Here is a 14,500-nt window from a genome sequence, read left to right as displayed (position 1 = left end):
AAAGAGCCAAAATCAGAGAACTGTCCCTACAACTTGAACAAATCGAAAGCGAGCAACAAAAGAATCCATCAGGCACCAGAAGAAAACAAATAATAAAAATTAGAGCTGAACTACTAAATAAATTAGAGAACAGAAAAACAATTGAGAGAATTAACAAAGCCAATAGCTGGCTCTTTGAAAAAATTAACAAAATTGATAAACCATTGGCCAGACTGACTAAAGAAATACAGGAAAGGAAACAAATAACCCAAATAAGACATGAGATGGGCCACATCACAACAGACCCAACTGAAAATAAAAGAATCATACCAGATTATTATGAAAAATTGTACTCTAACAAATTTGCAAACCTAGAAGAAATGGATGAATTCCTAGAAAAACACTCCCTACCTAAACTAACACAATCAAAAGTAGAACAACTAAATAGACCCATAACAAAAAAAGAGATTGAAAAGGTAATCCAAAACCTCCCAACAAAAAAAAGCCCTGGCCCGGACAGCTTTACTGCAGAGTTCTACCAAACTTGCAGAGAAGAGTTAACACCACCACTACTAAAGGTATTTCAAAGCACAGAAAATGATGGAATACTACCTAACTCATTCTGTGAAGCCACCATATCCCTGATATCAAAACCAGTTAAAGACACCACAAAAAAAGAAAATTACAGACCTATATCCCTCCTGAACATAGACGCAAAAATCCTCAACAAAATTCTAGCCAATAGAATTCAACAACATATCAAAAAATTATCCACCACGACCAAGTGGGGTTTATACCAGGTATGCAAGGCTGGTTTAATATTAGAAAAACCATTAATGTAATCCACCATATAAATAAAACAAAAGACAAAAACCACATGATCTTATCAATTGATGCAGAAAAGGCATTTGACAAAGTCCAACACCCATTCATGATAAAAACTCTCAGCAAAATAGGAATTGAAGGAAAATTCCTCAGCCTAATAAAGGGCATCTATACAAAGCCAACAGCCAACATCACCCTAAATGGAGAGAGCCTGAAAGCATTTGCCTTGCGAACGGGAAGCAGACAAGGATGCCCTTTATCACTGCTCTTATTCAACATTGTGCTAGAGGTCCTAGATAGAGCAATTAGGCTAGACAAAGAAAGAAAGGGCATCCAGATTCACGAGGAGGAAGTAAAATTATCTCTATTTGCAGATGACATGATCTTATACACAGAAAACCCTAAGGAATCCTCCAGAAAACTACTGAAACTAATAAAAGAGTTTGGCAGAGTCTTAGGTTATAAGATAAACATACAAAAATCACTTGGATTCCTCTACATCAACAAAAAAAACATCGAAGAAGAGATCACCAAATCAGTACCATTCACAGTAGCCCCCAAGTAGATAAAATACTTAGGAATAAATCTTACCAAAGATGTAAAAGACCTATACAAAGAAAACTACATGGTACTAGTGCAAGAAACTAAAAAGGACCTACAGAAGTGGAAAAACATACCTTGCCTCATGGATAGGAAGACTTAACATAGTAAAAATGTCCTTTCTACCAAAAGCCATCTATACATACAATGCACTTCTGATCCAAATTCCAATGACGTTTTTTAATGTGATAGAGAAACAAATCACCAACTTCATATGGAAGGGAAAGAAGCCCCGGATAAGTAAAGCATTACTGAAAAAGAAGAAGAAAGTGGGAGACCTCACTCTACCTGATTTTAGAACCTATTATCCAGCCACAGTAGTCAAAACAGCCTGGTATTGGTACAACAACAGGCACATAGACCAATGGAACAGAATTGAGAACCCATATAAATCCATCCACATATGAGCAGCTGATATTTGACAAAGGACCAGTGTCAGTTAATTGGGGAAAAGATAGTCTTTTTAACAAATGGTGCTGGCATAACTGGATATCCATTTGCCAAAAAATGAAACAGGACCCATACCTCACACCATGCACAAAAACTAACTCCAAGTGGATCAAAGACCTAAACATGAAGACTAAAATGATAAAGATCATGGAAGAAAAAATAGGGACAACGTTAGGAGCCCTAATACAAGGCATAAACAGAATACAAAACATTACCAAAAATGACAAAGAGAAACCAGACAACTGGGAGCTCCTAAAAATCAAACACCTATGCTCATCTAAAGACTTCACCAAAAGAGTAAAAAGACCACCTACAGACTGGGAAAGAATTTTCAGCTATGACATCTCCGACCAGCGCCTGATCTCTAAAATCTATATGATTGTGTTAAAACTCAACCACAAAAAGACAAAAGAAGATATTCAGGCAGCTAACAGATACATGAGAAAATGCTCTCGATCATTAGGCATTAGAGAAATGCAAATTAAAACTACGATGAGATTCTATCTCACTCCAACAAGGCCAGCGTTAATCCAAAAAACACAAAATAATAAATGTTGGAGAGGCTGCAGAGAGATTGGAACTCTTACACACTGCTGGTGGGAATGTAAGATGGTACAACCACTTTGGAAATCTATCTGGCGTTTTCTTTACAAGTTAGAAGTAGAACTACAATACAGCCCAGAAATCCCACTCCTCAGAATATACCCTAGAGGAATAAGAGCCTTCACACGAACAGATATATGCACACCCATGTTTATTGCAGCTCTGTTTACAATAGCAAAAAGCTGGAAGCAACCAAAGTGTCCATCTACGGATGAATGGTTAAATAAATTGTGGTATATTCACACAATGGAATGCTACGCATCGATAAAGAACAGTGACAAATCTGTGAAACATTTCATAACATGGAGGAACCTGGAAGGTATTATGCTGAGTGAAATTAGTCAGATGCAAAAGGACGAATATTGTATAAGACCTTGAGAAATAGTATAAACTGAGAACACATACTTTTGTGGTTAAGAGGGGGGGAGGGAGGGAGGGTGGTAGAGGGTTATTTACTGATTAGTTAATAGATAAGAACTACTTTAGGTGAAGGGAAGGACAATACTCAATACACGGAAGGTCAGCTCAACTGGACTGGTCCAAAAGCAAAGAAGTTTCCGGGATAAACTGAATGCTTTAAAGGTCTGCGGAGCAAGGGCGGGGGTTTGGGGACTATGGCTTAAGGGGACTTCTAAGTCAATGGGCAAAATAATTCTATTATGAAAACATTCTGCATCCCACTTTGAAGTGTGGCATCTGGGGTCTTAAATGTTAACAAGCAGTCATCTAAGATGCATCAATTGGTCTCAACCCACCTGGATCAAAGGAGAATGAAGAATACCAAGGTCACATGATAATTTTGAGCCCAAGAGACAGAAAGGGCCCCATGAAACAGAGACTTAGATCATCCTGAGACCGGAAGAACAAGATGGTGCCCGGCCACAACCGATGACTGCCCTGACAGGGAGCACAACAGAGAACCCCTGAGGGAACAGGAGAACAGTGGGATGCAGACCCCAAATTCTCATAAAAAGACCAGACTTAATGGTCTGACTGAGACTAGAAGAATCCCTGCAGTCAGTGTCCCCAAACCTTCTGTTGGCCCAGGACAGGAACCATTCCTGAAGACAACTCATCAGACAACGAAGGGACTGGACAGTGGGTAGGAGAGAGATGGTGATGAAGCGTGAGCTACTTGTATCAGGTGGACACTTGAGACTGTGATGGCATGTCCTGTCTGGAGGGGAGATAGGAGGGTAGAGAGGGTTAGAAACTGGCAAAATCATCACGAAAGGAGAGACTGGAAGGAGGGAGCGGTCTGACGCAGGGGGAGAGTAAGTGGGAGTATGGAGTAAGGTGTACTTAAGCTTATATGTGACAGACTGCCTTGATTTGTAAACTTTCACTTAAAGCACAATAAAATTATTAAAAAAAAAAATGGGAGCATTTAGAAAACTGAAAACATTTTAAAGTAGTAAGTAGCCCCTGGAAAAGACTTTAAAAAACTAAATGTCATCTGCCCAACATAGTAAATAAAATTCATATCATCTTGGTATTTTGTTTTATAAAACTATTAATAAATATTTATAACTCATTTCAAGAACTTTCTAAAATAAATTCTCATTAGAAGAGTGAACTTAGTTTTAAGAACTTTTTTTTACTAAATCATCTAAAATAAATGATGCATGTCATGTGAATTACTACTTCCATGAGGATAATAAATAACAGAACATACTTGTTTCAGCAGTCAAACTGAAGGAAATCAGTTTACAGGAATGGCTTACCAAGGACTTCTTTTAAGTGACCGTCGAAGATTAAGAACAGAAAGCATTGAAGAACATGCAACACCGAATTCATCTCCTGCTCAATGGCCTGGTAAGGATTTAAAATATTTTTTCACAGTTCCTTTTTTTAAAGCTACTTAGTTTCTGGATTGTCACTGTTTGTGGATTTGGTGAATAGTGTTTGTTTTTTGTTTGTTTTTGATGATGTCTTCTGGTGTGGATTAGGAATTCTTAAGTACTATAATGTTGTCTGGCTGCTAACCAAATAGTTGGCAGTTCAAATCCACCAGCCGCACCTTAGAAACCCTGTGGCACAGTTCTACTCTGCCCATAGGTTGGCTACAAGTCAAAATTGATGGCAACGGGTTTGGTTTTTCTCTGAAGACTCAGAAAGTTAAGGCTTCAAAAACGAGCTGTGTTAGGCAGAGCCAACATGGCGCCCTAGACAGATACTCCAGGCTATTCCTCTGCAGCAAAAACCTGAAAAACTAAGTAAAACAGATACAGTCATCAGTCCTGGAAACCTGAGCATCAAATGAAGAGATAAAGAATTACTACAAACACCGAACGGAAGAAGAAGCTGACAGAAAACAGAGAATAAGAAGAGATACGGTGTGGAGGTCCCCTGCCAACTAATATGGCACAGCATCACCATCTTGAAACATAGCCACCAACGACCCTGGATAGGGACTATGGGAAGGCAACTTTACGGAGCTCCCAAGAGGAGACAGAGCACCTGGTAACCAGAGAAACACGCTTTCCCACCCCTCACTCTTCTGGTGAGTATTAGCAAGAACCGCCCCATCCCAGCTGCCTCCACCGCCGGGGTCCACAACAGAAGCCTGCTTTAGTGGCTTTTTTCCCCCCCACCTTTTTTTTTCTTTCTTTTTCCCTTTTCTCTCTTCCTGCCCAATATGCCACCTCCCCTCCCTACCGGCCTCTGGGCCCATGCTGCCCTCACTTGCTGGCTTCAACCATCCCCCAATTTTTTTTTCTTCCTTTTCTTTGTCCCTCCCATCTAGTCTCATATGCCACTTTCCCCAGGCCCCTGCTGTGCTGCTGAGGCTAGAAAGCCACTTGCCTTCCACCACCCCTGGTCTACCCTGTACCCACCCGCTGGCCCCCACAGCACTGCTATTTTTCTTTTCCTTCTCCCTCTCACCATTGGCCCCCGGGTCCACCCTGCCCCCATTTCACCACCAATTCTTTTTTCTTTTTTCCTTTTCTAATCTCATGCCTAGCCCTGTACACGATCTCACCCCTTTCCTGCTGGCCCTACTTCACCACTGTGGCTAGAGACCCATTGGGCTTCCACCATCCCTGCCTCGCCCCACTTACACCTACTGGCTCCCACTGCGCCACCTTTTTTTTTCTTTTTATGTCTTTCTTTTCTTTATTCCTCCCACCAAACCCTATAAGCCACCTCCCATCCCTTCCCACCAGCCCATGGGTCAGTCCTGCCCTCACTCACCAACCCTCATGGTGTTACCATTTTTTTCCTTTCTCACTCCTAGCCCCATATACTACCTTCCCCCCCTTCCCACCAACCCGGCAGCACTGCCAAGGATGGAGTGCCACTGGAGCACTGTCCTGCCACTACCCCCGGTCTCCCTGTCTCTACCTGCCAGCCCCCAATGCACTGCATTTATTTTTCCTTTTCTTTCTTTTTTCTTCTTTTCTTTAACCCTGTTACCTAGCCCCGTATGCCACCTCTCCTCGTTTCCCACAGGCCCACAGGTCTACCCCACCACCTGCTGACTCCCACCGTGCTACCACTTTTTTCCTTTTTTCCGTCTCTCTCTCTCTCTCTTTTCTTTCTCCCACCTAACCCTGTGTGCTACCTCCTCCTCCCTCCCGCCCCACTTTCTGCTTGCCTATGCCATGCGGCCACAACTTGAGTACCCTGGCACTCAGGGCTGCCGCCACACTGAGCCTACATTGACCCTCCCCTCCAGCCACTTGAATGGTGGCTAAATGGTGGGAAGTAAGCCTGTATTACTTGCCATCTGACACCCCTGCCCATCTGGTGTGGGGCTATGAATGCTCCCACATTGCAGGACCAACATCAGGAAGCAGACGGCGCCCACTCAGTCCACCCTTAGCCACCTCACCAAACCAACATACAGTGAAGCGGGCTTGCCCTGCCTGCTGCTGCCCTGCCAACCCAGGTAAGGTGATGAGAGCTATCATGCCCATAGATGAGCAAGCAGCAAAGCACGTCCAGCCCACAAGCCCTTATATATCAAAACAAAACAAAAAAGCAGAATGAAACAAATGAATATACAATCAATGAATAAAGAAAGTAATGCCTTAATGTTTTGGAGACAGCAGACAATATCAGAGCATAGGAAACATCAGGACAAGATGGCTACAGCAAGTGACCAAGATAAAGAATCAGATAGCCTTGCAGCAGAAGAAAAAGCACTGGAACTATGTGACGTGGGATTCAAAAGACTAATGTTTAGGGCTCTCCAAGATATTAGGAAGGAAATCAGGGAAAATGCAGATAAAACCAAGGAAAAAATAGACGAAATCATGGAAAACACAAACAAACACAATGAAAACATGGCCAAAATCAAGGAAAACACAGATAAAGCCATAGAAAAATTCAGGAAAAATACAAGAGCAAATGTCAAAATAAACAAACCATTAAAAATCATACAAAAACAGCAACTAGAAACCCAAAAGGTAAACAACAAAATTTCAGAAATAGACAACACAATAGAAAGCCTTAGGAGCAAATTTGAGACAATGGAAGACAGAATCAGTGACATTGAAGACAAATCAATGGAGGCCATTTGAGGAAAAATCAGAACAGAATGAAAAATGAAGAATTATCTGGGAAACAATCAAGAGCAAAAACTTGTGCATGACTGGAATTCCAGAGCAGGAAAAAATGGAAAACACAGAGAAGATTGTTGAAGATTTGCTGTCAGAAAACTTCCCAAATATCATGAAAGATCAAAAGCTGACCATCCAAGAAGCTCAGTGAACCCCTTATAGGATAGACCCCAAAAGAAAGTCACCAAGACCTATGAAAGTCACATTTGCCAAAAACAAAGACAAAGAGAGAATCCTGAGAGCAGCTCGAGAAAAACGAAAAGTCACAAAAGGGAACAATAACACAAATCTCTGATTACTCAGTGTAAACTATGCAGGGAAGAAAGCAATGAGATGACATATCTATAAAGCCTTGAAAGAAAAAAACTGTCAACCAAGAATAGTATATTCTGTAAATCTCTCTCAAATAAAAAAAAATGACAAAATTAGAACATTTCCAGATAAACAGAAATTAAGGGAATTTGTAAAAACCAAACCAAACTTACAAGAAATATTAAAGGGAGCCCTTCAGTTAGAGAACAAACAACATCAAACAACAACCAGAGTCTAGGACACAGGACAGCATCATCCAGATAGCAACCTAGGTAAAGAATTCTCAGTAATAAAACAAAGCTAAAAGACTTAAAACAGGGAAACAGAGATGTCAGTATGTAAAAAACAATGTCAAAATGATAAAAGGGGGAATAAATGGTGTAAGTATAGAACTTTCAAATGGAGAGGAAGTCCAGGCGATTATCAAGTAATAAAAGACTGGTTCACAATCAGGAAGATAAGGGTAGACGTCAAGGTAACCACAAAGAAAGTTAACAAACCTGCTCATCGGAATAAAAAATAAGAAAAACATACAGGCTGAGTAAGCACTGGGTTTTTTTTTTTTTTTAATAACTTTTATTAAACTTCAAGTGAACGTTTACAAATCCAATCAGTCTGTCACATATAAGTTTACATACATCTCACTCCCTACTCCCACTTACTCTCCCCCTCTTGAGTCAGCCCTTTCAGTCTCTCCTTTCTTGACAATTTTGCCTGCTTCCCTCTCTCTCTATCCTCCCATCCCCCCTCCAGACAAGAGTTGCCAACACAATCTCAAGTGTCCACCTGATATAATTAGCTCACTCTTCATCAGCATCTCTCTCCCACCCGCTGACCAGTCCCTTTCATGTCTGATGAGTTGTCTTCGGGGATGGTTCCTGTCCTGTGTCAACAGAAGGTCTGGGGAGCATGGCCGCCGGGATTCCTCCAGTCTCAGTCAGACCATTAAGTTTGGTCTTTTTATGAGAATTTGGGGTGTGCATCCCACTGATCTCCTGCTCCCTCAGGGGTCCTCTGCTGTGCTCCCTGTCAGGGCAGTCATCGATTGTGGCCGGGCACCAACTAGTTCTTCTGGTCTCAGGATGATGTAGGTCTCTGGTTCATGTGGCCCTTTCTGTCTCTTGGGCTCTTAGTTGTCATGTGGCCTTGGTGTTCTTCATTTTCCTTTGCTCCAGGTGGGTTGAGACCAATTGCTGCATCTTAGATGGCCGCTTGTTAGCATTTAAGACCCCAGACGCCACATTTCAAAGTGGGATGCAGAATGATTTCATAATAGAATTATTTTGCCAATTGACTTAGAAGTCCCCGCTAACCATGTTCCCCAGACCCCTGCGCTTGCTCCGCTGACCTTTGAAGCATTCTTTTTATCCCGGAAACTTCTTTGATTTTGGTCCAGTCCAATTGAGCTGACCTTCCATGTATTGAGTGTTGTCTTTCCCTTCACCTAAAGCAGTTCTTATCTACTGATTAATCAATAAAAAACCCTTTCCCACCCTCCCTCCCTCCCCCCCCTCGTAACCACAGAAGTATGTGTTCTTCTCAGGTTTACTATTTCTCAAGATCTTATAATAGTGGTCTTATACAATATTTGTCCTTTTGCCTCTGACTGATTTCGCTCAGCATAATGCCTTCCAGGTTCCTCCATGTTATGAAATGTTTCAGAGATTCGTCACTGTTCTTTATCGATGCGTAGTATTCCATTGTGTGAATATACCACAATTTATTTACCTATTCATCCGTTGATGGACACCTTGGTTGCTTCCAGCTTTTTGCTCTTGTAAACAGAGCTGCAATAAACATGGGTGTGCATATATCTGTTTGTATGAAGGCTCTTGTATCTCTAGGGTATATTCCTAGGAGTGGGATTTCTGGGTTGTATGGTAGTTCTATTTCTAACTGTTTAAGATAACACCAGATAGATTTCCAAAGTGGTTGTACCATTTTACATTCCCACCAGCAGTGTATGAGAGTTCCAATCTCTCCGCAGCCTCTCCAACATTTATTATTTTGTGTTTTTTGGATTAATGCCAGCCTTGTTGGAGTGAGATGGAATCTCATCGTAGTTTTAATTTGCATTTCTCTAATGGCTAATGATCGAGAGCATTTTCTCATGTATCTGTTGGCTGCCTGAATATCTTCTTTAGTGAAATGTGTGTTCATATCCTTTGCCCACTTCTTGATTGGGTTGTTTGTCTTTTTGTGGTTGAGTTTTGACAGAATCATGTAGATTTTAGAGATCAGGCGCTGGTCGGAGATGTCATAGCTGAAAATTCTTTCCCAATCTGTAGGTGGTCTTTTTACTCGTTTGGTGAAGTCTTTAGATGAGCATAGGTGTTTGATTTTTAGGAGCTCCCAGTTATCAGGTTTCTCTTCATCATTTTTGGTAATGTTTTGTGTTCTGTTTATACCTTGTATTAGGGCTCCTAGGGTTGTCCTAATTTTTTCTTCCATGATCTTTATCGTTTTAGTCTTTATGTTTAGGTCTTTGATCCACTTGGAGTTAGTTTTTGTGCATGGTGTGAGGTATGGGTCCTGTTTCATTTTTTTGCAAATGGATATCCAGTTATGCCAGCACCATTTGTTAAAAAGGCTATCTTTTCCCCAGTTAATTGACACTGGTCCTTTGTCAAATATCAGCTGCTCATACGTGGATGGATCTATGTCTGGGTTCTCAATTCTGTTCCATTGGTCTATGTGTCTGTTGTTGTACCAATACCAGGCTGTTTTGACTACTGTGGCTGTATAATAGGTTCTGAAGTCAGGTAAGGTGAGGTCTCCCACTTTCTTCTTCTTTTTCAGTAGTGCTTTGCTTATCTGGGGCTTCTTTCCCTTCCATATGAAATTGGTGATTTGTTTCTCTATCCCCTTAAAATATGACATTGGAATTTGGATCGGAAGTGCGTTAAATGTATAGATGGCTTTTGGTAGAATAGACATTTTTACTATGTTAAGTCTTCCTATCCATGAGCAAGGTATGTTTTTCCACTTAAGTATGTCCTTTTGAATTTCTTGTAGTAGAGCTTTGTAGTTTTCTTTGTATAGGTCTTTTACATCTTTGGTAAGATTTATTCCTAAGTATCTTATCTTCTTGGGGGCTACTGTGAATGGTATTGATTTGGTTATTTCCTCTTCGGTGTTCTTTTTGTTGATGTAGAGGAATCCAAGTGATTTTTGTATGTTTATTTTATAACCTGAGACTCTGCCAAACTCTTCTATTAGTGTCAGTAGTTTTCTGGAGGATTCCTTAGGGTTTTCTGTGTATATAATCATGTCATCTGCAAATAGTGATAACTTTACTTCTTCCTTTCCAATCCGGATACCTTTTATTTCTTTGTCTAGCCTAATTGCCCTGGCTAAGACTTCCAACACGATGTTGAATAAGAGCGGTGATAAAGGGCATCCTTGTCTGGTTCCCGTTCTCAAGGGAAATGCTTTCAGGTTCTCTCCATTTAGAGTGATATTGGCTGTTGGCTTTGCATAGATGCCCTTTATTATGCTGAGGAATTTTCCTACAATTCCTATTTTGGTAAGAGTTTTTATCATGAATGGGTGTTGGACTTTGTCAAATCCCTTTTCTGCATCAATTGATAAGATCATGTGGTTTTTGTCTTTTGTTTTATTTATGTGATGGATTACATTAATGGTTTTTCTGATATTAAACCAGCCTTGCATACCTGGTATAAATCCCACTTGATCAGGGTGAATTATTTTTTTGATGTGTTGTTGGATTCTATTGGCTAGAATTTTGTTGAGGATTTTTGCGTCTATGTTCATGAGGGATATAGGTCTATAATTTTCTTTTTTTGTAATGTCTTTACCTGGTTTTGGTATCAGGGAGATGGTGGCTTCATAGTATGAGTTGGGTAGTATTCCGTCATTTTCTATGCTTTGGAATACCTTTAGTAGTAGTGGTGTTAACTCTTCTCTGAATGTTTGGTAGAACTCTGCAGTGAAGCCGTCCTGGCCAGGGCTTTTTTTTGTTGGGAGTTTTTTGATTACCGTTTCAGTCTCTTTTTTTGTTATTGGTCTATTTAGTTGTTCTACTTCTGAATGTGTTAGTTTAGGTAGGTAGTGTTTTTTCAGGAATTCATCCATTTCTTCTAGGTTTTCAAATTTGTTAGAGTACAATTTTTCATAATAATCTGAAATGATTCTTTTAATTTCATTTGGTTCTGTTGTGATGTGGTCCTTCTCATTTCTTATTTGGGTTATTTGTTTCCTTTCCTGTATTTCTTTAGTCAGTCTAGCCAATGGTTTATCAATTTTGTTAATTTTTTCAAAGAACCAGCTTTTGGCTTTGTTAATTCTTTCAATTGTTTTTCTGTTCTCTAATTCAGTTAGTTCAGCTCTAATTTTTATTATTTGTTTTCTTCTGGTGCCTGATGGATTCTTTTGTTGCTCACTTTCTATTTGTTCAAGTTGTAGGGACAGTTCTCTGATTTTGGCTCTTCTTTTTGTATGTGTGCATTTATTGATATAAATTGGCCTCTGAGCACTGCTTTTGCTGTGTCCCAGAGGTTTTGATAGGAAGTATTTTCATTCTCGTTGCTTTCTAAGAATTTCCTTATTCTCTCCTTGATGTCTTCTATAACCCAGTCTTTTTTCAGGAGGGTATTGTTCATTTTCCAAGTATTTGATTTCTTTTCCCTAGTTTTTCTGTTATTGATCTCTCGTTTTATTGCCTTGTGGTCTGAGAAGATGCTTTGTAATATTTTGATGTTTTGGACTCTGCAAAGGTTTGTTTTATGACCTAATATGTGGTCTAGTCTAGAGAATGTTCCATGTGCGCTAGAAAAAAAAGTATATTTTGCAGCAGTTGGGTGGAGAGTTCTGTATAAGTCAATGAGGTCAAGTTGGTTGATTGTTGTAATTAGATCTTCCGTGTCTCTATTGAGCTTCTTACTGGATGTCCTGTCCTTCTCCGAAAGTGGTGTGTTGAAGTCTCCTACTATAACTGTGGAGGTATCTATCTCGCTTTTCAATTCTGTTAAAATTTGATTTATGTATCTTGCAGCCCTGTCATTGGGTGCGTAAATATTTAATATGGTTATGTCTTCCTGATCAATTGTCCCTTTTATCATTATATAGTGTCCTTCTTTATCCTTTGTGGTGGATTTAAGTCTAAAGTCTATTTTGTCAGAAATTAATATTGCTACTCCTCTTCTTTTTTGCTTATTGTTTGCTTGATATATTTTTTTCCATCCTTTGAGTTTTAGTTTGTTTGTGTCTCTAAGTCTAAGGTGTGTCTCTTGTAGGCAGCATATAGATGGATCGTGTTTCTTTATCCAGTCTGTGACTCTCTGTCTCTTTATTGGTGCATTTAGTCCATTTACATTCAGGGTAATTATAGATAAATAAGTTTTTAGTGCTGTCATTTTGATGCCCTTTCATGTGTGTTGTTGACAATTTCATTTTTCCACATACTTTTTTGTGCTGAGGCGTTTTTCTTAGTAAATTGTGAGATCCTCATTTTCATAGTGCTTGACTTTATGTTAGTTGAGTCGTTACGTTTTTCTTGGTTTTTATCTTGAGTTATAGAGTTGTTATACCTTTTTGTGGTTACCTTATTATTTACCCCTATTTTTCTAAGTAAAAACCTAACTTGTATTGTTCTATATCGCCTTGTATCACTCTCCATATGGCAGTTCTATGCCTCCTGTATTTAGTCCCTCTTTTTGATTATTGTGATCTTTTACCTATTGACTTCCATGATTCCCTGTTATGTGTATTTTTTTTTTTTTTTTAATTAATCTTAATTTGTTTGTTTTTGTGATTTCCCTATTTGAGTTGATATCAGGACCTTCTGTTTTGTGACCTTGTGTTGTGCTGATATCTGATATTATTGGTTCTCTGACCAAACAATATCCTTTAGTATTTCTTGTAGCTTTGGTTTGGTTTTTGCAAATTCTCTAAACTTGTGTTTGTCTGTAAATATCTTAATTTCACCTTCATATTTCAGAGAGAGTTTTGCTGGATATATGATCCTTGGCTGGCAGTTTTTCTCCTTCAGTGTTCTGTATATGTCGTCCCATTCCCTTCTTGCCTGCATGGTTTCTGCTGAGTAGTCTGAACTGATTCTTATTGATTCTCCCTTGAAGGAAACCTTTCTTTTCTCCCTGGCTGCTTTTAAAATTTTCTGTTTATCTTTGGTTTTGGTGAGTTTGATGATAATATGTCTTGGTGTTTTTCTTTTTGTATCAATCTTAAATGGGGTTCGATGAGCATCTTGGATAGATATCCTTTCGTCTTTCATGATGTCAGGGAAGTTTTGTGTCAGGAGTTCTTCAACTATTTTCACTGTGTTTTCTGTCCTCCCTCCCTGTTCTGGGACTCCAATCACCCGCAGGTTATCCTTCTTGATAGAGTCCCACATAATTCTTAGGGTTTCTTCATTTTTTTAAATTCTTTTATCCGATTTTTTTTCAGCTATGTTGGTGTTGATTCCCTGGTCCTCCAGATGTCCCAGTCTGCATTCTAATTGTTCGAGTCTGCTCCTCTGACTTCCTAGTGTGTTGTCTAATTCTGTTATTTTATTGTTAATCTTTTGGATTTCTACATGTTGTCTCTCTATGGATTCTTGCAACTTATTAATTTTTCCAGTATGTTCTTGAATAATCTTTTTGAGTTCTTCAACAGTTTTATCAGTGTGTTCCTTGGCTTTTTCTGCAGTTATCCTAATTTCATTTGTGATATCATTTGTGTAAATTAGTTTTTTATATTCTGTATCTGATAATTCCAAGATTGTATCTTCATTTGGGAAAGGTTTTGATTCTTTTGTTTGGGGGGTTGGAGAAGCTGTCACGGTCTGCTTCTTTAAGTGGTTTGATATGGATTGTTGTCTCCGAGCCATCACTGGGAAACTAGTTTTTCCAGAAAATCCGCTGAAAAAAAAAATGCAGTCAGATCCCTATCAGAGTTCTCCCTCTGGCTCAGGCTATTCAGATGGTAATGAAGCCGCCTGGGGAGGGTGGGGGAGGGATCAGAGAGATAGGAGAGTAGCACCTCAGAATATAGCCAGAGTTGCTTGTCTTGCTTGGAATGACTATTATATCTGAGATTCCCGCGGGCGCGTCGCCTATGTATGCTGGCTGTGTGGAGATTGCCCCCGGCGGGTCTGGCCCGCTGGAGTCAAGGTTAGATCCTCCGCTTCCAGCCCCACGCCCAGT

The 14,500-nt window shown here is 39.8% G+C and overlaps 1 protein-coding gene across 7 annotated transcripts in view; it reads left to right on the top strand.

The window, feature by feature from the left end:
* Positions 1-14,500, top strand: part of DMXL2 (Dmx like 2) — a 249,253-nt gene that overhangs the window by 178,830 nt on the left and 55,923 nt on the right. For 5 of the 7 annotated variants that reach the window (XR_007519764.1, XR_007519763.1, XR_007519766.1 and 2 more), the window contains one exon: positions 4,142-4,272. Coding sequence is in view for 3 of the 7 variants with exons in the window: in XM_049904983.1 (XP_049760940.1) it covers positions 4,142-4,272 (131 nt within the window). In the remaining 4 variants the exon portion in view is untranslated. The remainder of the gene's footprint in view (positions 1-4,141; positions 4,273-14,500) is intronic. The other 2 variants (XR_007519765.1, XM_049904985.1) reach the window with 1 other exon arrangement.

Source organism: Elephas maximus, chromosome 12, assembly GCF_024166365.1.
Source record: "Elephas maximus indicus isolate mEleMax1 chromosome 12, mEleMax1 primary haplotype, whole genome shotgun sequence".
Classification (NCBI taxonomy): domain Eukaryota; kingdom Metazoa; phylum Chordata; class Mammalia; order Proboscidea; family Elephantidae; genus Elephas; species Elephas maximus.
The sequence above is the reverse complement of the archived record's forward strand: the minus strand, read 5'-3'. Positions and strand labels throughout refer to the sequence as shown.